At 39.0% G+C, this 27,854-nt stretch overlaps 1 protein-coding gene across 3 annotated transcripts; it reads left to right on the top strand.

The window, feature by feature from the left end:
- Positions 1 to 5: 5 nt before the first annotated feature.
- LOC116239303 (S-adenosylmethionine synthase-like) lies at positions 6 to 27,854 on the top strand. 3 transcript variants are annotated; one of them, XM_090130868.1, is made up of 12 exons: positions 6 to 1,284; positions 2,165 to 2,327; positions 4,026 to 4,150; positions 4,731 to 4,824; positions 11,835 to 11,912; positions 15,795 to 15,917; positions 16,778 to 16,890; positions 17,605 to 17,748; positions 19,313 to 19,531; positions 21,009 to 21,191; positions 23,013 to 23,146; positions 26,305 to 27,854. In XM_090130868.1, exons 4-12 carry the CDS (start codon positions 4,752 to 4,754, stop codon positions 26,405 to 26,407), a joined length of 1,170 nt encoding a protein of 389 aa, XP_089986994.1. In that variant the 5' UTR covers positions 6 to 1,284; positions 2,165 to 2,327; positions 4,026 to 4,150; positions 4,731 to 4,751; the 3' UTR covers positions 26,408 to 27,854. The 3 variants fall into 3 exon arrangements, with proteins under 3 accessions (XP_089986994.1, XP_089986995.1, XP_089986996.1); XM_090130869.1 differs by lacking the exons at positions 6 to 1,284; positions 2,165 to 2,327 and having other exon boundaries at positions 2,903 to 4,150; XM_090130870.1 differs by lacking the exons at positions 6 to 1,284; positions 2,165 to 2,327; positions 4,026 to 4,150; positions 4,731 to 4,824 and adding an exon at positions 8,103 to 8,415.

The following is a 27,854-nucleotide window of genomic DNA, read 5'->3' as shown; positions in this document are numbered from 1 at the left end:
GCTCCGGCCGGCGGAGCCCTGCAGCCTCCCCGGGGATCGCCCCGCCCCGTCCTGGTGCCGCCTCGCCTCGCGTGCTTTGTGCAGTCTAGGCGGCACGGTGTAAGGAGGACTTAAATGTATGCATCCAAAAGGGATACGAAGATGGTGAAGGGTCTGGAGAGGAAGATGTGTGCGGTGCAACTGCTGTCCCTTGGTGCTCTCAGCCCGGAGCAGAGGAGATCAGCATATATGTATGCGTGGGCAGCTCGAGGGCTGAAGGCTAGAACACGGAGTGATGCGCTCCCTCCAGGGGTCAGCAAGGACTGATGGCAGTGCTGCCCCGGCTGGGATGCTCGGGCTGGAGAAGTGGAGAAGCTAAGTAGCACACAAAGTATGTCCGTGCTAAAAGGTCTCGCAGTGCTGAAATCTGGCATTCAAGTGAGTTGGTAGACATTGGAAATAAGATAGTATGGTCTTAGGCAATAAATAGAAGAACCTGTGAGTTATTCAGCTGCGTCCCAGGCTCTGCTGTGGTGTTTTTACAACTGGTGGAAGTTAGCTTTCAAGCCTACCTATATTCCACAACTGATCACCCTGAGATGGTCACATGCATTCTTTCTGGAAAGAAGAGTAGGAAAAAAGAACCTGACAATCTTGTCTGCACTCAGGCCAGAGAAGAAAGCTGCAAAGGTGGGGAATGGGCAGCAGGTTTCTAATGCGTACTCGTGGAAGACTCATGTCAGGAACTGGAACAGGCTAGTCATGAGCGTTAGCAAAGAGGAATCTAGGGAATCACCTCTGGAGTTTTTTTGGGAAGGCAAGCAACAGCCTAAAGAGAAGACTGTGAGTAAATTTGTCTGTTAGAATAGCATATGTTCTGCTGAAGTTTCCTGAGACAGGTAGGTGATTTGGGATTGGTACTCCTTGGCTCTGACCCACAGTAATAAGTTTAGCAAGCAACCACAATACGTAAACAGGCTAGTAACATATCACCCCCTGCCAGCTTTCTGTCTCTCCATTTCTAGTGCCAGGATGTTGACAGGCAAGCTTCCTGTTGGTGGTGTGATTAAGCCCACAGTTGTTATCAAAACTTACATGCTGGGGCCACCAGCATGTAGTGACAGCTGTCACAGAGTAGGGATGCCATAAGAGCATGTGAAATATTACCTTCAAAATGAAGCAGCACCATGTCTAAGGGCTGGGGCTAGAACTGCTGCTGGACAGTAAAACCTGTGATCACTAAGTGGCCATGGACACCTCCACAATCATCTACTTCTGAGGACTGAGTGACGTGTGTTCTTTTAGGTAAAGCCTGAGTGTAACCTGTAATTATTGTACTGTGTGTTGATTATTGAGAATTTGACACATGATCTGCAGGGTGTCCAGGTGACTGAAAAGTCCAAGTAACTAAGAATTCTACGTAATTAGATAGCGATGGTAATTACTAGGAATTCTATGTTAACTGTAAGCTAAGTGCTAGAAATTGTAGATAGCAGTAAGGTATGCTGATCACTAAAGTTTTTGTGTAATAATGAAGCTCTAATTGTAACCACAGTCCTATGGCCGTTCTTCATTCTGCTGAGGATCCATCAAAGAACTTACCTGTCCTCTGTAGCATGGGATGGTTCAACTGTGAAATCTCAGAAAACTGAATTTCTTTTAACAAGCAAGTTGAAGTAAAGTTCAACTAAACTACAGATGGCGAAAGAAAATAGCAGGACTGCAGCAAAAATAAGTTTGTAACACAAAATGGGACAGGCCTTTGGCTGAAATACTGAGATAATGTGTCAAACACAAGCAAACTCCAATGTGTGGACTTCAGCTGGGAACTGAAGTTGGACTTCAGTTCTGTGGCTCTAGTAGTAATTTCTTTTTGAGATTCTGGATTGCAGAGCAAACCATTGAAAGTGAAGCTACTGAAATGATTTCATTTTAAAAAAGGTCTCTCCATTTTTCATTGCAGTTTTCTGAACTTGGTGACATCAGTAGTGTTTTTTATGCTTGGTGAAGAGGCAAATGAAAATGACTCCTACAGAAGCTGTTGCTGTTGCTAGAACATATTTGCTAGTAATAAATATTGTCTGTGATATCTGCAGTATAAAACAAAACTTTACTCAGAACAGAACAGGTTTGTTGCAGGAAATTTGTCTTGATTTATTGCCACATCTCAAATTTTCAATTACAGATTCTGGTATTGAAAAAAATAATAAAAACAAAAGAACACGTAGAAAAGATGCTTCATCTTCCCAGTGGACGCTTCTCACTGCTTCCTGACATCAGCCCATTGGGTGTTTTATACTCCATAGCTCTGAAACGGGACCCATCCATTGTCTGTGATCCCTCTGAAGGTATACTTTCTCCTCTGCTGTCTTCTATGCATCTGTGCTGCATGGGTGTCTCTTTGCACTAGCCTCGTTCAGGCAACTTTTCTTGTGCTTCCTTTTTTTTTCTCCAGCATCCTCCTGCCCCTGCATATCTCCTGTCCTGGCACCTCCTCCTTGTGCTCTGGTTCTCTTTTACCCATGATCTTTTGGATTTTTCCTTAAAAAGGTTAATGAAAGTTAACTATACTCTGTACATTTTTTTTTTTCCACCATAAGTATTCATGGATGGAGTCGGAGTATATGCAATGTTATGCATTGTAAAGCAAGCCAAGAAGCATATGTTGAATGGAAACTGTATAAACCACAAAGTAATGCATAAGAATTGTAGAGTGCAGAATAATATAAATTCATTATAGAAGAGTTCATGTGAGCATTTCTATTTGCTTTGCATGAAGTGCTTTGTATAACATGCAACTTGAGCTCAAAGAGTATGGCACAGAAGTGATATCCTTCAAGGGCATAAATCTCTGTATGATCAGTTTATTTTCATATAGTATTCTAATGTACTCTTTGAAGCTAAAGAGAAACAATTAAGTAAGTGAGTTAATGGTCATATGGTGTTTCTGATAATAATTACCTGTGGTTTAAAGTATTTCTTTTTATTGCTCTCCACACAGACGTGAGCAATTGTCCTTCTGAGAATAGGTGCTCCTTACTGTTATGTACCAAAAACTTTTGCCCCATAAGATTTATTAAAATGAGAACAGAAATTTAAACAAATAAAAAGCCAAAATGAGTTTCTTGCCACTACCTCTTTTGTTATCACTCTGCTTTCAGCAGAATGGTGATTTTTTCCTGGGGTGGCTGGCTCATTGTAGCATACCAGCTACCACTTGAGTTATCACAGCTAGGCAGCACTTTTTCCATTCATCTTTGCAACTGAAAGACAATTTTGCTTAATCCTACTTTTGTATGAGTGAGCTTAACTCAAGATTAACTAACTATTTTATCATCTCCAAAGTGAAAGGTTGTGTTAGGCCTCATGCTCACTGCTAAAAACCTGTACAGTTACTGTTTCTGGAAATCTGATACACAGTTTTTGGAACGTACCTATATTACAACATAAAATATACAAGTTACAGAAGAAACAAGCATACCACAATGTAAAACCCCGTGCTGTGTAAGAAGATTGATTTTGGTTCATTTGTCTAAGTGTTTTGTGTTTATTACTGCTTTTGCTACCATACCTGCCTTGTAAGCGGGAAGTGTCCTGAGGTGGAAGACACTGATTCTTATCAGCAGTCTTCGTAGAATCAACACACATCTCTTTGAGACATTTGCTGGTAGGCTGGTGAGTAATGTTTTTTGTTCATGACAGCCAGTATGGCTTAGAGTTGCAGTGCTCCACCTGTATCTCAATGCCTTTCCCTTTGGTGTGTATTATGCCTACATCATGGAACAGCATTTTTGAAAGTGGCAATTGATTTGTGACCCAAGATCAACACAATGAATTGTAGCAGCATAGAACTGCTCAGTGGTATGGGGATTTTCAAGGCCAAACGCACCTGCTGTTGTTTCCTAAGTAATTTGTGATGCTGCATTTTACTTGGGTGCTCCATTATGCTACTGCAATGCATCCTAAAATAAGCTAATGTAACACAGAGCTTCTTGAGGAGCAGAGTTCTTCTCTGTTTAGACACTTTGAATCCTTCTGTTTTGCAGTTCATCTCTACATTAAAGAAAACAGTAGGAGAAAAGAGTTCTGTAAAAGGAGATGGGAAAGTCTGACTGTTGACAAATTTACTATGTTTGGGGCAGGAGTATGGATTTTATTCTCAGAATTTAAGGTAGGTTATAATGAGCATTGCCTTTGCGGATGGCTCTACAGAATGTGCAGTGATTACTGTATAGCTCTTCACTTACCTACTGTCAAAAATACTATTAGGGAAGGACAGCTCACCACCCCGAGGTCTTATAAACTTCTCACATAAAAGGGAGATGTTTCTGCACAGTTCATTACAAAAGCTAAGTACAATGTGTAGATACTATGTCTAAGAGAAAAATTCATTTGCCCTTAGAAATAAATCTCATTGCTTTTTGCCATCTTGAAGTGCTTTTTACTTAGCACTTAGAAGAAGGGAAGAATGAAGGATTTGGGATATGTACAAAGGTGTTCAACTCTGGCTTAGCTATCTTTGCATTTAACGCTTCTGCAGAGTTTAAGAGGACAAAGGTTATCCAAACATTAAAGTCTTATGAGTTTCTGTAGTGGTGTGTTTTAAAATTCACAAAGATCAGTCTTAATCTTCCGAGGAACAAACATGCGGAAGCTATTGCGTCAGCTGCTTTCATATATACATTAACCTTTCCACCTGGTCTTCTGTCTCGGCTTGTTCTGTAGTTGTTTTAGGTCTTTCTCATTTGCAGGCTCGCTGAAAATATTAAGTCATGTCAAGCCATGCCTCAAAAAAAGAAAAACGGTTTCTTTTTACCTCAGAATCTGTTGCAGAAGGACATTCTGGTAAGTCAAAATACTGACCAAATTTTTGCTTTTATTAATACTTGCACTGAATAATCTGTGTGATGAAAGTTGAGTCCTAGCTCCCATAAAGAATAAAAGAAAGAACCAATTAATTATTTTGATTAGTGTTTTTACTTCCTTGAGAAGAATTTGTTTTATTTGTTTAATATGCAGAATAGTCTGGTGTAGACAACTTAGAACTTCTACTTGAGAGGAAGAAGCACGGAGGTGTACAGTAGACTTAGAGCTTCTACATATACTGGACATTGATTTTAATTGCAGTTTCAGTGAAAAAAATGTATCTTTCACATCTTTAACTCTGAACTTCTGAGATGTTTGAAATACTAAGCATTGGTTTTCATTAGAGCTGCCTTCCATATACTTCTGTAAATACTAAATATGGCTGTTTGGCCAAATTGCTCTCTTCAGTGCAAGTTTGAATATGCTGTAGGTAGTTCAAAAATCACTGTATTTTTCTGGGACTGAAAGATAATACCAGATCTCTAATTGCTGTTCTTTAAGTTCAGGCATTTTTCACACAGTTTTATTTAGACAAATGTGCATCTAGAAGATCTATTAACTAATGGAGCAGAGAAAGTTCAGGCTTCCATCAGAAATACTAGTGATTTAAATTTATAGTAAAGGCTGCAACATCTATACATTTTTATTTTAACCTTAAAATGGAAGATTTTAATGTTAAGACTAAAAGTAACACTACCTTTTTATTTTGCCATAATAAAATAAATGACAAAAAGCATAAGAGAGAGTACATAAGGGTGATCTCAAACACTGAATAGTTGCAGGTGATTTTTCTTGTGTATGTTTATTCTTATGAATCCTATTCCTTATGTGGGAATTGCATAGTGTGAGAGCATTTATTATAGTATCCCATGTCTGCTCAGTCCTATCTGAACAGCCCAAGAGCTGCAAGACCACTGCTACATGTAGCATCATATCAAGAATGACTGCAACCACTTGTTTGCTTTTGAACATTATGCTGTATGTTGTAATGGGGCAAGTAACTGAAGGCAATAAAACTTATCAGTTCTTCCAGGATATGCCATTCCTTGCTTGACTATCAGACTGTGTGTTTAGAATCCCTGTCACACTTACAGGACCTTGTTTTCCTCAGGGCTGTTGATCAATAAATTTTGGAATTTGACATTAGTGATTCTATGCTGGATTGAAAAAATAATTTCTGGGTCTGAAATTGTAACTACATGTTTCTGTCTTTCATCTTGTGCCCTTGGATCTTCAAACTGGTCAGTTTTTATCAGTATGGTACAATATACTTACGTAACTGACCATGTTTCTGATCTTGTAAGTAAACATACTAGCAAGAAATTTCAGTAAGGCTAGAGTGCATGTGTCACACCCATTTACATGAGGGGCCCAAAAGAGGATACAAGAAACTATGAGGCCATTATTCTCACTTCAAACTGTGTGAAAGTAATGGAATGAATCCACTTAGAGAATATTGTAAACAAATGAAGCAGGCACCTAGGAAGATCCAGCACAACACTGTTTCCCACTGTCTCATCCTTGGCAAACTGGCTAGATGTAGAGGGGATATATAGTCTGGGAGATGGAAATTGGCCAACAGACATTACTCGGAGGGTAGTGGTCAGTTGTTTTCATGCAGGCTGGCACAAGTGGAATCTGCCAGGGATCAATACTTGGCCCCATGCTGTAGAATATTTGCAAAAAAATATCTGAAATTAATAATGATGATAAAGTGACCATGCCAGAAGGGAGAGCTGTCTTACAGAGACTAGGACTAGGCTGGAAGTGTAGTCAAGCAAGAGCTGCATTAAATTTTATAAAGACAAGTTCAAGGTTCTGCATCTGGGATGACATCACCAAAGAACCCAGTACAGGCAGGAACTCTCTCTGTGGTCCACTCTAAGCCAGTTTTTAGTTTATACCTCAGTGAAATGGTATTGATGGCACAAAGGTTCGTACATTCTAAGTAACAGGTTGGCATTTTTCGTATTTATTTGCTTTTAGAGTATGTTGGAAGGTACTACTCTATGGTTCCTGTGTTAATTTAATTGTGAGCCTTGAACTTTGCATTGAATTACAGACTTTTTCTTTCTGTTTTATTAAATTTATTTTTTTTTTTCCCAGAGGCAGACCAAGAGGTTGAGGTTAGTCTTCCAAACTCCTGAATCTGGAGGCCGTGGTGCAGGCAAACTATGACTTAGTTACCATAATGAAAAATGATGAGATCAATTCCATGACTGGAGCGCTGCAATGAATGGCTATAAGCTCTTCAGAAGGGATAGGCAAGGAAGGAGGATAGACAAGGATGATGTAGTTCTCTGTGTTAGAGTGCTTTGATGTTGGTGAACTTGGGGCATAGAGGTTGAATCTCTATGGGTAAGGATCAGGAGGAGGACCAACAAGGCAGACATCCTGGTGGGGGTCTTTTATAGACTGCCTAACCAGGATGAAGAGACAGATGAGGTGTTCTATGAGCAGCTGGGGGAAGTTGCATGATTGCCAGCCCTCAAGTCTCATGGAGGACTTCAACTTCCCTGATACATGTTGGAAATACAATACAGTGCAGAAAAAGCAGTCTAGGGGGTTTCTAGAGTGCATGGAAGATAGCTTCCTGATGCAGCTGGTAAGAGAACCTACAAGATGAGGTGCCACACTAGGTCTGCTGTTCACAGACAGAGAAGGACTGGTGGGAGATGTGGAGGTTGGGAGCTGTCTTGGGCAGACTGACCATAAAATGGCAGAGTTCTCGGTTCTTGGTAAAGTCAGGAGGATGGGCAACAAAACTTCTACCTTGGACTTCTGGAGGGTGGAATAAGAACTATTCACTGGTAGGGAGAGTCCCTTGGGATTCAGTCCTGAAGGTTAGAGGGTTCCAGGAAGACTGGTTGCTCCTCAGGAAGGAAGTCTTAAAATTGCAGGAACAGCAAGATGAGCTGGTGGGGAAGAAAACCTGCGTGGATGAAAGAGATTTTTCTGAGTCTCCAAGAGGAGAAAAGAACCTACCTCCTGTGGAAGAAGGGAAAGGCAACTCAAGGAGAGTACAAAGAAATTGTTAAGATATGCAGGGAGAAAATTAGAAAGGCAAAAGCCCAGCTTGAATTCAACTTGGATGTTGAGCTAAAAGAGAACAAAAAACTTTCTTACAAATATATTAACAGTAAGAAGATGGCTAAGGAGAACCTCTGTCCTTTACTGGATGCGGTGGGAAAATGACCACTCATGATAAGAAAAAGGCTGAAGTTCTCAATGCCTTCTTTACATCTGTCTTTAAAAGTCAGACCACTTATCCTTGGGGTACTCCACCCCCTGACCTGGAAATCTCGGATGGGGAGAAGAATAAACCCCTCATGATTCAGGTGGAAAGAGACTGACTGCCACAAGTCCATAGGGCCGGATGGGATCCACCAAGGGTAATGAGGGAACTGGTGGAAGTGAGAGCCTGGCCACCTTTCATCACCTACCAGTATGCATAGTCAACTGGTGAGATCCTAGAGGATTGGAGGCTTGCCACTGTGATTCCTATCTACAAGAAGGGTTGTAAGAAGGATCTGGGGACCTACAGACCTGTCAGCCTGACCTCAGTGTCAGGTAAGGTTATGCAGCAGATCATCTTGAGTGTGATCACACAACATATATGGGCCAGCATGGGATCATGAGGGGCAGGTCCTGCTTGACCAACCTGATCTCTTTCTATGATCAAGTGACCCACCTGGTGGACAAGGGAAAGGCTGTTGATGTAGTCTACCTAGACTTCAGCAAAGCCTTTGAACTGTCTCCCAAGTATTTTCCTGGAGAAATTGGCAGCCCTTGGCTTGGACAGATGTGCTCTCTGCTGGGTAAAGAACTGGTTGGATGGCCAGGCTGGAGAATGGTGGTAAACACAGTCACATCCAGCTGGTACCAGTCACGAGTGGTGTTCCCCAGGGGTCAGTGCTGGGACTTGTCCCAGTCAGTATCTTTATTGATGACCTGGATGAGGGTATTCAGTGGACCCTCAGTAAGTTTGCGGGTGACACCAAGTTGGCTGGAAGTGTCAATCTGCCTGGAGAAAGGAAGGCCTACAGAGTGATATGGACAGGCTGGATAACTGGGCTGAGGCCAGTGGGATGAAGTTCAGCCAAACCGAGTGCCAGGTCCTGCACTTTGGCCACAACAACTCAAGGGAGTGCTCCAGGCTTGGGGCAGATTGTATGAAACAAACAGACCTGAGGGTGTTGATGGATGCTTAGCTGAACATGAGCCAGCAGTGTGCCCAGGTGGCCAGGAAGGCCAGAGGGTTCCTGACTTGTATCAGAAATAGTGCTGCCAGCAGGAGCAGGGAGGTGATAATTGCTCTGTACTCAGCACTGGTGAGGCTGCACCTTGAGTACTGTGCTCAATTTTGGGCTCCTCACTACAAGAAAGACATTGAGACCCTGGAGCGTGTTCAGAGAAGGGCAACAAAGCTGTGAGGGGTCTGAAGCACAGGCTTTATGGAGAGCAGCTGAGAGAGCTGGGATTGTTCAGTCTGGAGAAGAGGATGCTCAGGGGAGACCCTGCTGCTCTTTACAACTATCTGAAGGGAGGTTGTAGTGAGATAAGTGTTGGCCTTTTCTCCCATGTAAGTAACAATGAAACTAGAGGGAATAGGCTCAAGTTGCACCAGGAGTGATTCAGATTGGACGTTAGGAAGTACTTTTCTGAATGAGTGGTCAGGCACACGAATGGCCTGCCCAGGCCAGGTGGAATCACCATCCCTGGAGGTGTTCAAGAAACATTTAGATTTTGTGCTGAGGAAAGTGGGAAATACTGGTGATAGGTGTACAATTGGATGGGATGATCTTGGAGATCTTTTCTAACCTTGTAGATTCTATGATTCTGTGAATTATTTTCCAACCTCACTGAGTATTGGATGGTCTTTATATTGTGCCCACATATGGCACATCTCGTCTGCTTCTTTACCCAGCAGAGCAAACAGCCATTGCAAAGCTGGGGGAGACAGGTATAAGTAGGTCACATCATACCAACTGTACCCACAGGCACCTCCATGTCCCCGGGCTGTGCAGTGAGCTGGGGAGAGATGAGATTAGGAATCTCCTTGCCTCTCTGGCACTGCAGCCGCAGGAAGTGTCACAGACTGCAAAAGAAAGCAGAAGACCATGGTCACTTGCTGTTCCCAGGGCAGGCAGCAGTGACTCTCCAGCCCTAGCTCCCTGTGACCATCCTGAGGGTTGTGTTTCCCACGCTGCTCTCCTCTGCTCCTGCAGGTGCATCCTGGCTCCTGGAGTCAGATAGGGCCAGGGAAACACTAGAGATGCTGTGGGATGAGCACCAAGAACTGCTGCTGACAGCCCTACAGCACAACCTGACCCATTGTTCCAAGACTTGCAGCTGTGCTCAACTACCATCCAGGCATAAGTCCATGCTGGTCTCTACTGGCAACTAAATTTGTACACAAAGGTCAGTGAGGTCACATTCATCTCTGGTTGATACCACAACCCTTTGGTCAATGACCACACTGCCCATTGCTGTATGTATTTAGGCACCACCCTGGGTCCTTCATCACCTTCCATCACTCAGTGATTTTTCTTTGTAATGGTGACATATATGGGAAAATAAAAATTGCACATGTTATCCACAATAAGCCATCTTCCACAAACTGTTTGTACTTTCTGAAACTTAGAGACACTTATTTTGCTTGTTCTGGATGAAAAACCAATTGGTGGCTGTCTCTATGTCTGGCTTGCTTTCTATATCAAGTATAGAAATGTATCACAGCAGGCTTTTTGCTCGTGCTTTCCTGTGTAACCTACTCTATGGAATTTACTTTGGCAGCGAATTGGACTTGGTGATCTCCAGAGGTCCCTTCCAACTCCTGTGATTCCATGATTCTGTGATGTTTTGGGGTATAGAATAGCTCTCCTCTTATTTTGTAATTTCATTCTGATGCTTGTTTGCTTCCAAAGTAGATTAAAAGCAAAAAGTAATTTAAGGAGTATATTCAATTATGCTCCTTCATTACTTTCTCTTTGGGTCCTCTAGTTTACCAGAACATGTAGTAGTATTCTCACTTGAAAAGTTATTTTAGACTGACAATTGCATAGATAATTATATAGGTTCTTGCAAACAATAAAAATACCTCACTGATGTAATACTGTAGATCCAGCTGTGTAGCTGTACTGCTGAAGGTATTTTTTAATGATAGTGGGTCAAGATTAATGCATATTTCTCACACTGATTCTGCAGATATGTAATATTTTAAATATGTACTTCTTCAGAAGCAACATAATGTGCTTTTATCTGGTTCGGTTACCCTGAGGAGACAAGAATCTCAATTTGTCCCTTAATCTGTTCACTTAATTTAAACAACACACAATTGTCCTAGTGAAAAGAAAATTATGGCACATTCATGTTTTACTTCTTCATTAAGTAGTAGGTACTATAGGCAGAATTGGTAAAAACATTTTTCACCAATGCTTTCTAAACTCAAATGAGCTGTGCATTATTGCAAGAGTGGGCTTCAATCTAACACACCTGTTTGTAGGAAGAACAACACCTACTTCTTTCCTTAAAAAATGTAGACACATGAGATCTCAGAGACCCTCACTGGGGGTAGCAAAAGGATAAATGATATCTTAAATGCAAATCTCCAACAGTTACTAGCATGCAATATGGAGGGTAAGAACTACTGAAAGAGCATGGGTTAAATATGTATTCAGGAGATACTTCATACACTTTCTGAAACTAATATTCCAGAATGCCTTCACAGGCTTTGTCTTTGTGCCTTCACCTGGCAGGCTGCTTGTCCTTGCAGATGATATGTAATATGTCTGTTCGGATTAACTTGAGGAGAAGTTGTGGAAACAGGAGAGGACAGATTCAGATTTTAAGTTGCTGAAATTGGCTCTTGGCTCCATAAACAGTGACGTACTGGCTGCTGGATATGAAATGTTGTTAAGAAATCACTTTTCAGTTTTTATCACAAAATAGAAAAGTTGCATCTTTTTTTCTTTTGTTTTGTCTTCTAGACAAAATGTGTGATCAGATAAGTGATGCTGTTCTAGATGCTCATCTCAGTATTGATCCAGATGCCAAGGTTGCCTGTGGTAAGTACAATGCAGACATAAAAACAGATTGATGAAGTGCAACAAGTAATCCATGTTGCTAAAAATGTCCTGTCATCCAAAATTCTTACAGTGATTGGCTGGCAGTCAGTTCTTCCTCAGTTAGCCAATGGCCAGCACTTACATACTAACTATGAGGAGAAGGGAGAGCAAAAGACTGCAAGGCATAAACAGGAAAAAGAATACAGAGTATTTTACTACAAATTAGAAATGATAAAATGTAGAAAACTGCTCAGAAGAAGTCATTGTTGTCAGAGAAAACTGGGGATAACAGAGCTAATGATTATGAGGAGTTTAAGAAAACTAGGGAAAAAGAGAATTGAGAAACAGTGTGTATGAGGATGTATTTCCCAGGTTACTGAGTAAAATGTATTATAAAATCCAGAAGTGCTAAATAGATACATACTATGCTTTTACAGAACCAGGGTGATGCCCTTGGCTCACAGGAAGGTAAATGCACAGTTTGTTTGGGTGTGATTCTGATCAAATGGACTTGTATTTTTTGGGGTGACTTTCTGTTAAGTCTGCCTGTATTCTACACTGGATATTGTCACTAGCCACATCTCTGTTTCTAGAGGCTAAGGACTTACTCTAGGATTGGAATGAATACAGAATGGGAATGTTTCTAAAGAACTCTGAGTGCAAAGTCACTACTTTCATGGGACAAGTCATAGAGGCCATAGCTGGAGCAGTGAGACAGTGGTCTAATGTGACACTTGGTCTATAACATCTTGTTGCATAGATATGAACAGTGAGAGTAAGAGTTTAGCATACATATTAGACTTGATGAAGACATATTTCAGTGTTGCAGGAAGTTGTGCTGGAAAGCTGGAAGACGGTAAGACAAATGCTGTGATAATGACAAGGACTGAAAACATACCATAAGCAATGTGAGAAACATGATCAGTTTGTCTTACCAAAGCAAAGGCTAAAATGTAATATGGTTACATAGGTAAATGCCTGATTTCTGTAATCAGCTGTGAAAAGCAAACAAACAAACAAACAACCATCAGTGACAAAACCCTCACAAAAATGAAAACAACTAAAAAAACCCCAACCAAACAAAAAAAACCAACTATGTTAAAACTTCTAAATGGAATCAGAGTATTTTAATATGGTATTACATTATTAAATCTGGCCATATACACCATTTGATTCAATTCAGTGGCTGGGAGGGGAGAAAGCAGTTTCTGAGTGAAACTTAGAATTTCTGTTTAGTTGATCAAGATTAATCTCAAAGCTTCTTGGGAAAAAACAAAACAAAACAAACAAACAACAAAAAAAAAACACCACAACAATAACAACAAAAAAACCCACCCAAAATCTCAAAGCATTTTGTAAGAGGTAAGTCCCTGTAACACTGCATTTTACATAAATATGAATTGTAGATTTATGGAGATGTTGAAGTTAAATTCAACCCATCAGTAGAAAAAGATTGCCTATAGTTCTCTGAATTTTATTTGCTGCTTGGACTTGTATGATTAGCTAGCTGCACGTGAATTTCTGAATTGTTAAACTGGCAATGCCTCATTGTGGCAGGAGGGAGCTGGCCTGTTTATGTACTGTCAACATATAACATAACAGTAAAGTCAAAGCAATAAGGAGTGCAAGTAGCATACAGCTAAAGCAAAGTAAGTATTCTGCTTCCTGCCTGATTAAATGAAGTCAAATGGTTTCTTGAGTATAAAAGATCTTTCCCAATGTGTCCAACAAATCAGAATCAAGAGAAAAACTTTGCTAATTATAAACCATGACAGTACAAAAGAGAAAATTGAATTTTCTGCCCAGTAGTTTAATTCAAAATGTTGTTTTGGGGAGGCCTAAACAAGAAATCAATCTCCCCGTAAGGAGCTCCAAACCTTATATGGTAAATTTGTCTTGGATAGAGCAGATGGGGTGTTGCTGAGGCTCAGGTATTTGTTGCTGGTAGAGTGCTGTTCCTGAGCAGCATTTTCTTTAGTTTGCATTAAATTTTGGTAAAAATGAAAAGCAAATGTAGCAAGATGAATCATTCCTATTATGATTCTAAAATAACATCTTCATGCTGTGAAGTCCTTCATCATTATCAAGATTTGCTGGGCCTGCAATGGGCCTAGGAGAGTTTGTAGGGACTGTTGGTGTGAGTGGAGCCTTATTTTGGCATTTCTCAGCCCCAAGATCCATGACTCTGTGTTCTTTCAGTAAGGCTTTCCCTTTAGGTAGGGAGCAAACAGAATGAATTGAGAGTGTTCTTCTTCTCCTCATGCCTGAAATACGAGGTCTCTTCTCCCAGCAGAGGAATCACAGTGCAATACATGTCTCACAAACATAAGTGGCCTGCTATGGTGAGGCAGATAGGAAAATAATTGCTGGTCAATGAGCACAGAACTGAGTGTGAAAATAATGGTACCAGAATACTCTGTGCTGTTGTGCTACCACTGCTTAGGTTTGATGTACTGTATTCATTTAGGGCTACTGTATTATCATGGTCATGGTGTCATCCAGAGATATCATGTGGGATACATATAGCTTGGTAGTTGAGTGTAGTTCAATATTCTTCTTGCAAACAGAGAAAGGTTGCCCTGTACTGTATTCTTAACTGCCTATATGGATTGTCTAACCTAAATTGTCAATTAATGTTAGTTTGGTCACCTTTCTGTGATACTGCAGTCCATGGTTGTGCAATTTTATAGTATATTCCTGCCTGTAAAACTTAGTTTTGAAGGCAAATGCAATTATTCAAACGAGATGATGACTGGATGGTAAAATTGAAGGATGAAATTCAGTGTAGGCTTATGTAAGTGGAAAAAGAGCACACATAATCACAAGTGTAGTAGGTTAGGTTTGGAGTTCATTGCAAGCTCTTGGAGGTGTGATCTTGGGGTCGTAAAAGACTTATTGTTTTGTTAACAGAGTCAGTCCTCAGTTGTAATACTCAGTGTTTGAGATTTCTATTAAGTTAAGGGATAGTGGAACTGAAAAAGTAATTAAGGTAGTAAGTAAATCCATGGATGCCTCTCTTGAATAATGTGTGTAGTTTGTTTACTTCTCTGTCCCTATGGGAAGATAAAACTACTGGGAAGACTAGCAACACTGCCACACACTGTCTGGCAGTGAGTAGTTTAGGCTACTTTTCTACTTTCCTCAAGGGACGATTGAATGGGATATGAAATAAAGCTATGTATATTATAGATTGTATTGCTGTGGTGAACTTTTTGTGATTGATTGCTATATGTTTAACACCAAATGGAGAAGATATCCCTGTTCATTGCAGAGGTGTTGGACTAGATGATCTTTAAGGGTCCCTTACAACTCAGCCAGTTCTGTGATTCTATGAAATTCAAAGGCTGCAATGATGCTTGGAATATGAAATGATTCTGCACAGAAGTGGTAATGTAGTTGTGGAGCTTCCCACTTCAGGCTGCTGTAGATGATACAAGTTTTCTTGGTTGCCAGAGGCAACTGGATGAATTAGTACAGCAAAAATCTGTCAAAGATTAGTAAAGCCGTATGTTAGTAAGTTATATCCCTCTAGCTTTAGAAGGTCCCTGAACTGAAGCTGGACCAGGAAAGCATGTGGAGAAACAACTCTGTATAATAGACCTGTCCTTACAGATGTTTGCTGCTGGCTACTGTGGAGATAGGATAATTGCACTGAATGAACCCACATTGAAGTGATTTTTATGTTAGTATCAGTTTAAAAGAAGAGTAATGGCACACAGACATATACTTAAGCTAAGACATTTCTCTGAGTTTCCTCAATAAGCAATCATTTGTTTAGGGAATCTTATTCAACATCATTTTGTGCAGTTGTATAAATAGCAACAGTAGAATTATTTATTTATTTATTTATTTTCTTTCTTTCTTTCTTGTTTTTCCTTGCAGAATGTGTGGCAAAAACTGGAATGATTTTGCTTTGTGGTGAGATCACATCCCGGGCTATAGTAGATTACCAACAAATAGTAAGAGAGACCCTTAAGAGGATAGGGTATGATGACTCTTCTAAAGGTGAGTGAGATCCTTCTTTCATTCATTGCTGGATCTGCTCTGCATGTGGCCGAAGTCTTGTTTTTATGATCTGCTTAAAAATGAAACAAAATGCACGTCTAACCTGCAGGAAAACTGCACGGATGTTGATACATATTTTTGTGCTGATGTTGAAGAAGCTACTTGAAGGTAGAATATTCACGAAGCACTTATTCTCCAAAAGACTGTCTACTCCTTTCTCCTCTGATAAAGAAAAACTAGTGTTTACTCAATTATCCAAAAGCAATTACATCGCAGGTTTATATAGTAAGAGCTTAAACCTTGATGATCCTTGCCCTTGGGGCGAATAAGCCTACAAAACTTGAATTTAATTCCCAAGGGAATTCTTTATGTACTCATAGTATATTTTCCCATGGTAACTTAATTTCAGCAATTTAATCCCCAACACAACTATTTTCTTTCAGTTTTCCCTTTTCATATATTACTTGCATAATTTTTCTCCAATTCTAGAACTTGAAGCAATAACAACAACAAAAGAGTAACAATTTCTGGTAACATTTTTCACATGTGGTTTGAACCCTAGGCATCTGTATGTAAGCACTATCAGAAGCTTTTGTGGGGCAGCTAGAGTTACACTTGACCTGTCAGTTTAAAGAGCTCATTTCAATTGCAACTTGCCCAGATCCTAATACTGTAAAACCAATATTCTAATATTGTCTGATTCTGTTAGCAGTACAAAACCATTTCTGGTATAGGAAAGTTGTTTACTTAGGTTTGTTAAAGTCTTAGCCAAGGTAACTAGATAATCCCCAAAAGCTTCTTTAGTAGATAGTAAACTCTCAGAAATATATGACCTCACTTCCCAAAATTTCCTTCACTAGGATTGGACCATAAGACTTGCACAGTTCTAGTGGCCTTAGAACAACAGTGTAAAGAGATCAAGCATGCTGTCTCCCATGGCAAGAGTGATGATGACATTGGAGCAGGGGATCAGGTAATGGGATTTTATTCTAGACACTGAAATGGAGTGTATGTACAAGCAGTTAGATTTGAGCTGGACCAAACACTTTCTTTTATGGACACTGCAGAAATTTAAGTGTAAGAATTAAAGCCAAATACTTTGTCTTCTCTTAACCATCAGAAATGCAAAAAACAAAAACAAAACAAAACAAAAAAAAAAAACAACCAAAAAAACCCCAAGGCACTAAAACCAACCAAAGCAAACCAAGCAACCAAACAAGTACAAGAAATGACATAGCCATCACTAACTTCTCTTTGGAAAGAGAAATGGCTTTTCCTGTGGCGCTACTGGTAGGAACTGCAATTAAGCTTTTCATCAGTAGATGGCAGTGCTGGTCTTTCACGTCCTATGGTAGCCTGTTCTGCCTCTCAGGCTGCATTATTTCAGTTGTCGTGAATGGGGAAAAGGCAGACCAGGCACTATGAGCTTTACGTCTGTTAGGCCTTTGCAGTGAAATCTTGTGGATGCTTACATCACTCTTGGGAAGCAGACCTTTCTGTAACTCTCATTCTCATGCAATGCAGATACATTTCAGCCTGGTTATGCCTCCAGGTGTATTCATTCTGCAAGTTACTGCTGTCTGTTTCTAGATTTGGCTGATTTTAAAGTACGTTGTGGCAAAGACATGTGCGGAAACTAAAAGAGAACATGGAAATGGGTGGCTTAATTCCCTTTATTTCAATGCAGGGTTTGATGTTTGGTTATGCCACTGATGAAACTGAGGAATGTATGCCCTTAACAGTCCTCCTGGCACATAAGCTTACTGCAAGGATAAAGGATCTGGAACGAAATGGAACATGGCCCTGGGTTAGACCAGATGGGAAAACACAGGTTTGTAAAGTAAATGCATACATATTATTTTACAAACTTTCATGGTGAATAACTACAGAAGTCACTTACCCTGTCTGTTACTAAACTGGAATATATATATGTAATATTTATACAATACATGTATACACACATATGTTTAACAAATGATAGTGTTATTTTCAAATTCCAAGGTGAGCTGGATTTCACAAGGTGCATTTGTGTGTAACACATATGGGATGTTCTGCCATTGTCTTTACAGTTTTCTTCAAATTAACTCTGGTACTTTGCTTCTTTTCCTCTGGTGATTAGAAAGATTAACACATTACTAACAAGTTTTGTTTGTTTGTTTTTGTTTTTATTTTCTGCATAAACATCTATATTCCAGAATTTCAGATTGATAAAAAGCAGTTTTTCAGTCAGACAAAACAGGCCTGTTCCTGTGTGAAACTCCATACGTGCCATACATCCCGTTTGTAGGCTCCCTTTAGGTACTGAAAGGCTGCAATGAGGTCACCCCGCAGCCTTCTTTTCTCCAGGCTGAACAAGCCCAGCTCCCTCAGCCTGTCTTCATAGATGAGGTGCTCCAGCCCCCGATCATCTTCGTGGCCCTCCTCTGGACCCTCTCCAACAGCTCCCTATCTTTCTTGTACTGGGGGTTCCAGATTTGGATACGTGGACTAATGATCAGAGCCACTGACGGCTGTGTTACAGAGCTGAGTAGATTGAGTCACTGAGGCACACTGTAACAGTAGTGTACTTGGTCAGTCTCAAAGGCTGTCCTCCCAGGCTTTGAAATCTGCAGAAGAGGAAGGGAAATCCATAAATGCTACACTTCCAAGACAGCATGTTGTTTTATTCTTATGTTCTGTTGCTTTTATGGAAATGAACTGTACTGGATTATACTGCTACAGCTGTTACAGCAGCAGTACAGCAATGTGGATCACCTGTATCTTTTGTTGGCAGTGCATAAAACATGTAAATAGACTGGTTTCTTCTCACTGTATGTATCCAAACATACAGAAACATACAGAAACTACAAGAAAACTAAAGGTGGAGCAATGTCATGTATTTGTATGTATATAAAACCTGTTCAAAGGGTAGCAAAGAGTACAGCTCACCGTATTATCAACCACACTTACTCATTTCAGCAGGGTTCTCCAAATGTTATTTTGATTTTACTTTGGAGGCTTACTATTTGGAGTTATCTTACCATGCAAAACTGAATGAGTTTAGCTTCTTCCAGGAGCAATCCTAGGCAGAATCCTTCTGTATGGAAGTGATTCTTCTTCTTTTTCTTTTCTTTTTTTTTTTTTTACTACATGTGGAAATACAGGTAATATCCTTTACTTTTGGTAGTGGTGCTTTAGCACTTTCTACATTCTTTTCCTACAGTGATACTAAATATCAGCAATAATATATTATTTTTCTTCCCCTTTCCCTTCACTTATTATTATTGTTATTGTTATTATTTGCTACAGAAAAGAACTATGAAGTTCTTTCTAAATTTTCAGACTAGTATTCTACATGAAGAAGTGTGCTCTAAGGGTATTCCTGGCCTTGATTCAGTATCTTTATTTCTTTCCAGGTCACTATGGAATACAAGGAGAGTGATGGAGCAGTGGAACCCATCCGAGTGCATACAGTTGTGATCTCAGTACATCATGCCCCAGATGTACCTCTACAACACATACAAAAGGAGCTAATGGAAAAAGTTGTTAAAGAAGTCATTCCAGAGAAGTATCTTGATGAAGACACGATTTATCATCTTCTTCCAAGTGAGAAGTTTGTAGAAGGTGGTCCCAAGGTATGGTACTTTGAAAGTAGAAAGAATAAAGAGACTTGGATTCAGAGAGCCTGATCAAACTTTGCCATGTGTTTCTAAATGCTCTCTTGCACTGGTATACCTCTAATGAATAAAGTGTAAATATTTTTAAGGTATCTTCAGTCACTGCTACTGAAGATTTTGTACTGGATGGCTTGCACTGAAACGGAATGCTTTACATGCTTGGATAGCCAAATGTAAAAATCCCTGTATTGGTCCCAGAAGGTATTTTTAAACGACAAAAAGTCAGCCTTTAAGTTACAAATTGAAATATCTGACACAGTTTGCCTGTGCTTTCATAGTAAAACAAGCAAACAAATGCACACACACACACAAAGAAACAAAAAGACCCAGAATTAACAACACCTTCTATAAATGGATTTTTATATATGTATATTTTCACATTTGAATTATTCAGAAAAGCTGCACAAATTTCATTGGAGACCTTAATGCACCAAGCTCCTCAGCACTCATCAGAATCTGACTTGTGTTCTGCTTTCTGGGTTCTAGGAAGTTATAAGCAGGTCATTTCTATGAAAATGTAAAAAGTTTTGCTGCACTTTTTTTTTTAGTTTTGTAAAAGGTGTTTAAGGAAGGACCAAAACTACAAGGTGTGCTATTCTGCAGTGAAGTAGAAAAACTGCTTTCACCGAAGAATAAATATCAGTGTTACTCTGCTATTATTTATTTGAATATTTAAAGTTAGTGGATTAATACAATTTGTGCTCTTTCAGGATGGAATTTCTTGACTTTCTGAGTTCATTTATCACCTTGCAGTCACCAACTTTATTAATCTCACAGAAAGGCAGCAATTCTCTGCTGTGTGAATAAGTTAAAACATCTCATCAAGTTGTGGGAAGTAGGCCAAACACCATGCAAAAGTGTTGGGTTCCATTGCTAAGGACAAAGGCAGACAGGAAGAAGAAAGGAGAAATACCAAATCACTTTTGTGCTATCAGTGAACTGTTTGGTGAACTCAGCTAGAGTATTTCAATGCTCTTGTCCTACACAACACTGAACTGTAGCCCAATGAAATTAATCCTTCCTCTGTAGTATGTGTACGTAAATGGATCTTGTTGACCTGTTAGGCTACATATGATCTGTTCTTCAGCTAGGCTTTTGTCTTTCTAAATTCTTCACCTTTGTCAGGTGTAGTGAAGTAATTGATCAGTACTTTGACACTGTGAATTTGCAGGCAGCAGTCTTTTTGTAATATGTACTGTTATGCCACATTCTTATTGGTCTTCAAAAGTTATTGCATAACAGATGGTACCATCAGCTAGTGAAAAATAATCCAGTCCTGCAGAGCTCATTCATTAAACAGTTGTAAGTAAAAAGATGTGCTGAACATTACATTTTATTTGTGGAAAATATAACAAAACAAAATGATACCCAATAACCTAATATGGAATTGGATAAACTGTTGTGTTTCACGAGTATTCAATTGCTTGTTCTGCAGAGTGATGCTGGTCTGACTGGCAGGAAGATCATTGTTGATACATATGGAGGTTGGGGAGCCCATGGTGGAGGAGCTTTCTCTGGAAAAGACCCTTCCAAAGTTGATCGTTCTGCAGCATATGCAGCTCGATGGGTTGCAAAATCTCTGGTGAAAGCTGGTCTCTGCAAAAGAGTATTAATCCAGGTAAGAGCAACTGTGAAATTAATAGACCATAACAGACATTCTATCCCTTGTGTAGCCATTCCTTCAGAATACATGCTTGCAATCTCAGTCCCAGTCCAGTCTAAGAATTATGACTCATACTAGAATGAGTCATCCCATTGGAAAAGTATAAAGGAGTCAGTCCTATGAGGGAAGCAAAACACAGGCCAGAAAGCACCTGGAAGTGTTCTCAATAATGTTTTTTCTCCAGCTGTGTTGCTACCCCTGCTGCCAGTACCTCTTTGCATTATCACTGCTTTTACCTCAGCAATTCAGCTGATGCTCTGCATACACACCCATTCCCAGCACTTCAAACTGCGCTTTACTGCATGTCACAGTTATCTTAGCAGTGTCTAGACATGGTTATGTAATCTGCACTTCTGAATAGCCAGATTGTTTGTATCTTAAAGCACATTAAGCTTTGAAAATACCTTAAGGTTACCATGAGTGGATTCCACTATGGTGCTACATGTGACTAAAACCAAAATTCAATCATATGATTATTTATTTTTAAAAGCTTAAAACAAGAAGAGCTTTCATCATCAGAAGAAAAGCATTTCTTTCCTTGGTATGAATTTTTGGGAATCCTAAGTCTTGGCAGCTGGAAGAGGTGTTTTATTGGCACCTAGACATCTATGCTATTGGTTGGAACCCAAACTGAATGCTAAAACATGGAGATTTGTCTAGGCATTTTACAATACTTATATATATATATTTATTCCAAGTAGCTGCTACGTAGTAGCTTTAACTCAGGATGTTAAAATGTAGCAGTGATCTTGCTGGTATTTTTCTGGAGAAACAAGTTTAAGAACCCTTTACTTTCTCTATGGGTCAGAGAGAACATCCATGGTGATGTAATGCCAGACATCTCAATTAGGAACAAGACCTCTTGCTTTAGGTGTGCATGTGTTTTATATGTGCAGTAAGACAAGTTAAGGGCAGACAGAACAGGGAGAGCAAAGATAGTGATAGTTAGCAAATCTTTTTTTTTTTTTCTTTTTTTTTCTTTTCTTTTTTTTTTTTTTTCTTCTCTGAGGTGATAGAAGACATCTGGCTTCCTGGGCTGCACATTTTTAGTGGTATTTTGGAACACATACACCATTCTCTTAATTCTTCAGTCAGATGGGAATGTTGTTGCTGTTTCACAACTCTGAGAGATCCTCCTTAAATTCCCAAGCCTGACTTTAGATATGGCAAGACTAATTCTGTTAATAGAAACTTGGAGATGTTGGATATTAACAGTGAAACTAAGAAAGGAGGAGAGAAGAGAATGAGAGCAGAAAAGCAAAGGTTTTGTTAAGTCATTGGAGTCTGGATTAAAGATAATGAAAATAAAAATGTATCAAGTAGAATTAGAAATGTGTTTTCAGCCCTGTAGTAGCTGTATGCTTTGGTAAGATCTTGCTGGCCTTCAATTAGCCTGATGATTGAGCTGGCTTTGCAATGGACACTGTTTCCTTGCTAGCCAGCCTGTAAAACAGAAAAGCCAAAATAATGGTGAGAACTACAGGCTGATCAGCTGTATGATATCACAGATACTACTTATGTTTTAGTTAGTATGACATAAAATTATTGGCTTATTTGTTAATGAAAAAGAGGCCTAACTTAGTTCTATCATTAGACTTAACTAAAAGGACAAATAGCAAAAGCATATTCCCTATATATATATATGTATATGGAATATATATATAAAAGTACATGTGATCTTCCCTTGATAAATGAGATAGCCATTTCCTTTCTCCGAGGCAAAATGTAGGAAGGAGTGTTTTAACTGCATCTGGGTTACATGCATGTCTTCCACAGCTATCATACGCTATTGGTCTGAGTCATCCTCTTGCAATCTCTGTGTTTCATTACGGAACCTCAGACAGATCTGAAGAAGAGCTGCTTGAGATTGTACAGAAAAACTTTGATCTACGTCTTGGGGCTATCATAAGGTTTGTGTGCTGTTAGTATTTGCTGAAATAAATCATATTCTTAATATTCTTTTAACAGTTTAATATTAAAGTTTCTGGCTCCTAACCTCCCAAAAGTCACCTTCATCATATGTCTAATATTGCTGTCATTGCTGCTGCTGCCTCTCCCACATACTGATATACTGATATACATTACTGATATACAAAGGCCAAATCTCAAATCTGGTCACAAGATGTACTGAGTAAGTGAGACTTGTGTCAATTATTTAATGTTACATTTCGCAGTAACAGTAGTAGAGTGTTGTGTTGCAGTTTATTAGCCAGGTGGTAGTGTGCTTGATAAAGTACAATTAAAATTTAATATCAGATGTAAATAAGTTTTTCAAACAGTCTGTTTAAGGGGTATGTAAGCCTTCGAATCCCAGACTTATCTGAAAGGCATCAGAAAGACTGGCCTTTAAAATTTGACAGGGTCTCCCTGCCTTTAATCTTTAGATTGTAACAGTTTGTGAGACAGCTGCCACAAGATGGCAAGATTCTGGTGTCCTCACTTCACAAGCAGTCCCTTTGAAATGAGTGTGATGTTTTAGTGTTTGCCACTGCTTTTCTGGGAATATTGGCCACTAGCCCAGAAGAGAAAATAACATTTTTAAGTTACTAGCTTCTTCAAGCCTGCAATCTGCATCAGAAAATCTGAGCAATGAGACCCTGTCACTAATTGTCGTACAGCCCTACGTAGCCTGTTTGAAGTCAAATGAATTTGATTTAAAAGGAACACAGATTTCTTAAACACTTTCATAAACCTTGATAAGAGATTGAAATATCTTGTGTTAAAAAAAAAAAGGGGGGGGGGGGGGGTAGGGGGTGAAGGTTGGGGGGAAGGAAAAAGGAAAAAGGAAAAAAGAAGAAAGAAAAAGCCCACCATGAAATGAACTGTCTTGAAATGAAAATTCAGTTGTGTTCAGAAGCATGAGTCATTGAGTCTACCATATAGGCAGTGAGGACATGGAAACCCCCTGCAGCCAACTCAGCCATATACCTTTCTGAAATATTTCTGGGCCTCAGCAAGCAGGTGTTTAGACAGATACTAGTCCTTATACTTAAAGAAGCATGGAAATTATGGAAATTATCTCGTTCTCTCAGAGATAGGGCTGGAAGAGGAAAGTAGATTTAGATCTGTACTTATCAGCAGTGATTGACCTCCATACAATGTAGCTGTTATTTAAATTAATATTTTTCCTTCTGTTTCTTCTTTTCCTGATTAACTCAGACATATGATTCTTTACGTGAACCCTTAGGGGATAGAGGTTGTTGCAAATTTGTAGTCAGTCTTCCACAGACCTAATGCTAGAGGTTCAATTTCTCAGTTCTGAAGAACTTTTGAATCTCCTGGCTGATTTTCACCTCTTTTTTTTCCTATTAAAGAAGCCATCACACTGTGAATTCATCCCTTATTAAGCTTCATAAAATTTGGCATTGGAGCTCAAGTCTGAGATAGGTACCAGCAAGAGTATGATTTCATGCATCAGGGAACCACTTTGTCAGTTTCAGCAATGCTAGTTTTAAAACTAGCTTAATGTTAACACATTTATTTGAGTGAACTGCTCTAAATGATTTTTTTCTCTTTTCCATCTGGAGCTATTCCTATCATTCGAGTCTATTTTCTAGTCTATTTATCTTTCTAGTCTATCTATCTAGTTTATTCTAGTCTATATTCTATAGGAATCTTTACTGTATTTTATTCTGAGGGGTAAAATGCCAACATCTGAATGAATGAATAGGGAGTTCTTTTGTTCCTTGAAATGAGAGCCAGCTCTCAGAATCAAGCATTATCAACACGTTTTTCTGGTTTGACCAACCTATTGCACTTCTTTTTAGGATCTTACCTGAACATATATACTGACAATAGAGCTAACTTCCCCCCCACGCAAGTATTCTGAGATAATTCAAAGCATTTTAGCAACTCAAGTTGCTAGGTAACATTTCTAAATGTTAACAGCTTAAAACTCCACTGTGCCTTTGTAATTATGTTAGTTCATCACCATCAGTAACTATCAGACACTTCCCTTGATTGAATGTATTCAAAAATGCCACATTTTTATAGTACATTTTCCTATCCCTGAAATGGTGAAAACATTAGAAAAGGAGAAGAAAGCAAGCAGAACCAAGAACATTGTATAGTGAGTATTTCCTTGTTAAGCTTTACCCCATGACCTTCAAAGTTATTTAAATGGTGCTGATTATCAGTTCTGAGCAGCTAAGCATCAAAATACTTCATGCTGTCTTACTTTTCATCTGGTCAGAACTCATATTTGGATGGTCTTTCTACTAGGGTCAAGTACAAATGACTGCTCTAGCTCTTAGAAAGTGTGATCACATTGCAGAAAATGTTATTTGAAACAAGACTTAGCTGCTGTACATCATGAGATCAACAAATGATCCCTTAAGTGTGAGAATATGTAATACCTTCACCATCTGAAATAGATTAACTATGCTGCTAGTATTTGCTCCTCTTTCCTTACTCTGCCATTCCTAAGACAGTTTTCAAGGCATGATCTATTTTAAACATGCTTTCAAATATCATTAAGTAGAATAATAAATATAAGAAAGCACAGATAGAGGAAAATGTATCAGGCCTTATCTAAAATAAAGAGAAACATCTGTGTGGATACCTGTGACTAACCATTTAGCATAGCTGCAATATACTGCATAGTACAGACTGAAAAGCAATGATCATGACTTGCATCTTTACTTTTTATCTAATCATAATTGCTATTAAGCCCTATTCTAATGATTTCATGCATCTTTGCTTCTTTTGAGATCACCATTGTCTTTGTAGCACAGAAGCATTGGAAAATATTCTGTAGTACACTTAAAATAAGACAAAATACATTAATGCTTGCACAATTGCACCTAAGCTTTATTCCAATTGCTGTGCTTCTGTATCACAAAGTTTAAAAAGCCTTATTAATTTGTCTTTGACAGATCTGAAGAAAGCTGACTGTAATTACTTTAAATTGAAACCTTCATCTTACTGCTTTTGCTGCTATAAACTTGTGTGGCTGTGCAAGGAAACAATGCCTAGCTCATCTTTCTTCCAGGGATAATACTAATTGTCCCTCTGGTATGTCTAAATCGCAAAACATGTTGGAATATATATATTTTTTCTTTTCATTTAGGGAGCTGGATTTGAAGAGGCCAATCTATCAAAAAACAGCATGCTATGGGCACTTTGGGAGAGAAGAATTTACCTGGGAAATACCCAAAAAGCTTGTGTATTAAGCTTCTCAGGATGCTTCAGTTAACTGAGAGGTGGTTTAACAATCAGGTACAACTTCGAGCTGTGCATGTAAAGACTGCACCTACTCTTGTTTTAAAATGACACTGTGTAGCTAATAGATATACTAAGAAACATATGTATTCAAATTCTAACTTTCAACTTCAAATGCATGCAGCTCTATCCAACTCCATACTCCAGCTTTGTCTTTGATAACATGAACGATTTAGGCCTTTGGCGGCGATAAGAATTTAAGTGCACAGGGAACTCAAGTCAGTACAGTACTGCCAGGGAAGCTGGCTGCTGCTTACCCAGTTAACTTTGTGTTGAAGTGGGTGAGGTACCTTCAAATAGCCCTCTGCCAAAGGAAAACAGTAATAGATCTATTTGTCTTAACGCTTTGGGCAGTGACTTCTACGACTACCATTTCCTTTGGTCCAAGCAAGTTAGTAGAAACACTTGTTTCAGAACACGGTCATTGTAACTCTGGATGAAGTTAGATCTGAATTAGCGTTACATTTGCTTGGACCGTCGTAATTTTCTAATGAGCTTGTGTGTTGTAATTCTTCTACTCACTTATTGTTACTCCTTTAAAACTGCAGTTTTCTATGTCCGCAGTTGGATGATTTTGTTAAGTTTCATTGAGCCACTGAATGAAATGCGGAAGTTTTTTGTAAAAAAAAATAAAATTGGAGGGCATTAGCTTCTTTTGAATTCTCTAGCTGAAAGCACAAATTGAAGAAAGAATTCAAAGTCATTCAGTTTTTCTTTAAGGACTGGAAAATATGTAAAGGCTTGTATACAGGAAGTAGCATTACATACCTAATCTCCAGAGCTTCTATCTAAATATTTTAGCAGATTATCTAATAACTATTTATGGGGGATAGCTAATTTGCCCAGTGTAAAGTTTTCCTCAAGAACAGTAAAAGATGTGTGCCTTGTTTAAAACAAGCGAGCAGAAAAAAAGCTACCTCTGCTAAGTTTTGTTCTGCTTAATACAGTACCAGAGGTGAAGCAATTTCTCCACAAAATCAATGAACATCTTTTCAAATATTCTCATTATCATTCTAGAAATGAATTACTTAAACTGTGGCTTCAGAAATGAAAAATAATGTCCAGAGCAGACATGAACAGCAAGACTGCTGAAAATTTAGCTAAATTAAAATGTTGCTTATGTAGAGGGCTCAATCAAAATATTTTTATTTCCAAATGTTGCAAGTGCTGCTTTATTATACATGTTAGTTTAATGTCAAATAAGCAGGCTCTTCTTTGAAATGCATGGCTACAATATATTATGTAAATCTCTCAAAATACAGTGGCTCATAATCTATGTAAGAAATAAACTATAAGCACACACAAGAGTGAAACAATTAACAGTTTATGCATTGTATTTTGTGACTTCATCCAGAGTAGCAAGCTGTATGGATATTCTGATAATAAAGTTACACGAAT

This window comes from Phasianus colchicus, chromosome Z (assembly GCF_987193195.1).
Source record: "Phasianus colchicus chromosome Z, bPhaCol1.hap1.1, whole genome shotgun sequence".
NCBI lineage: Eukaryota > Metazoa > Chordata > Aves > Galliformes > Phasianidae > Phasianus > Phasianus colchicus.
The sequence above is the reverse complement of the archived record's forward strand: the minus strand, read 5'-3'. Positions and strand labels throughout refer to the sequence as shown.

Bases quoted from the DNA above. Each gene is read 5' to 3' on its own strand.
- LOC116239303 (XM_090130868.1), top strand. From the start codon at position 4,752: ATGTCAAGCCATGCCTCAAAAAAAGAAAAACGGTTTCTTTTTACCTCA. The intron at 4,825-11,834 runs GTAAGTCAAAAT...TTTGTCTTCTAG, and splicing joins TGTTGCAGAAGGACATTCTG to ACAAAATGTGTGATCAGATA. The intron at 19,532-21,008 runs GTATGGTACTTT...CTTGTTCTGCAG, and splicing joins TTGTAGAAGGTGGTCCCAAG to AGTGATGCTGGTCTGACTGG.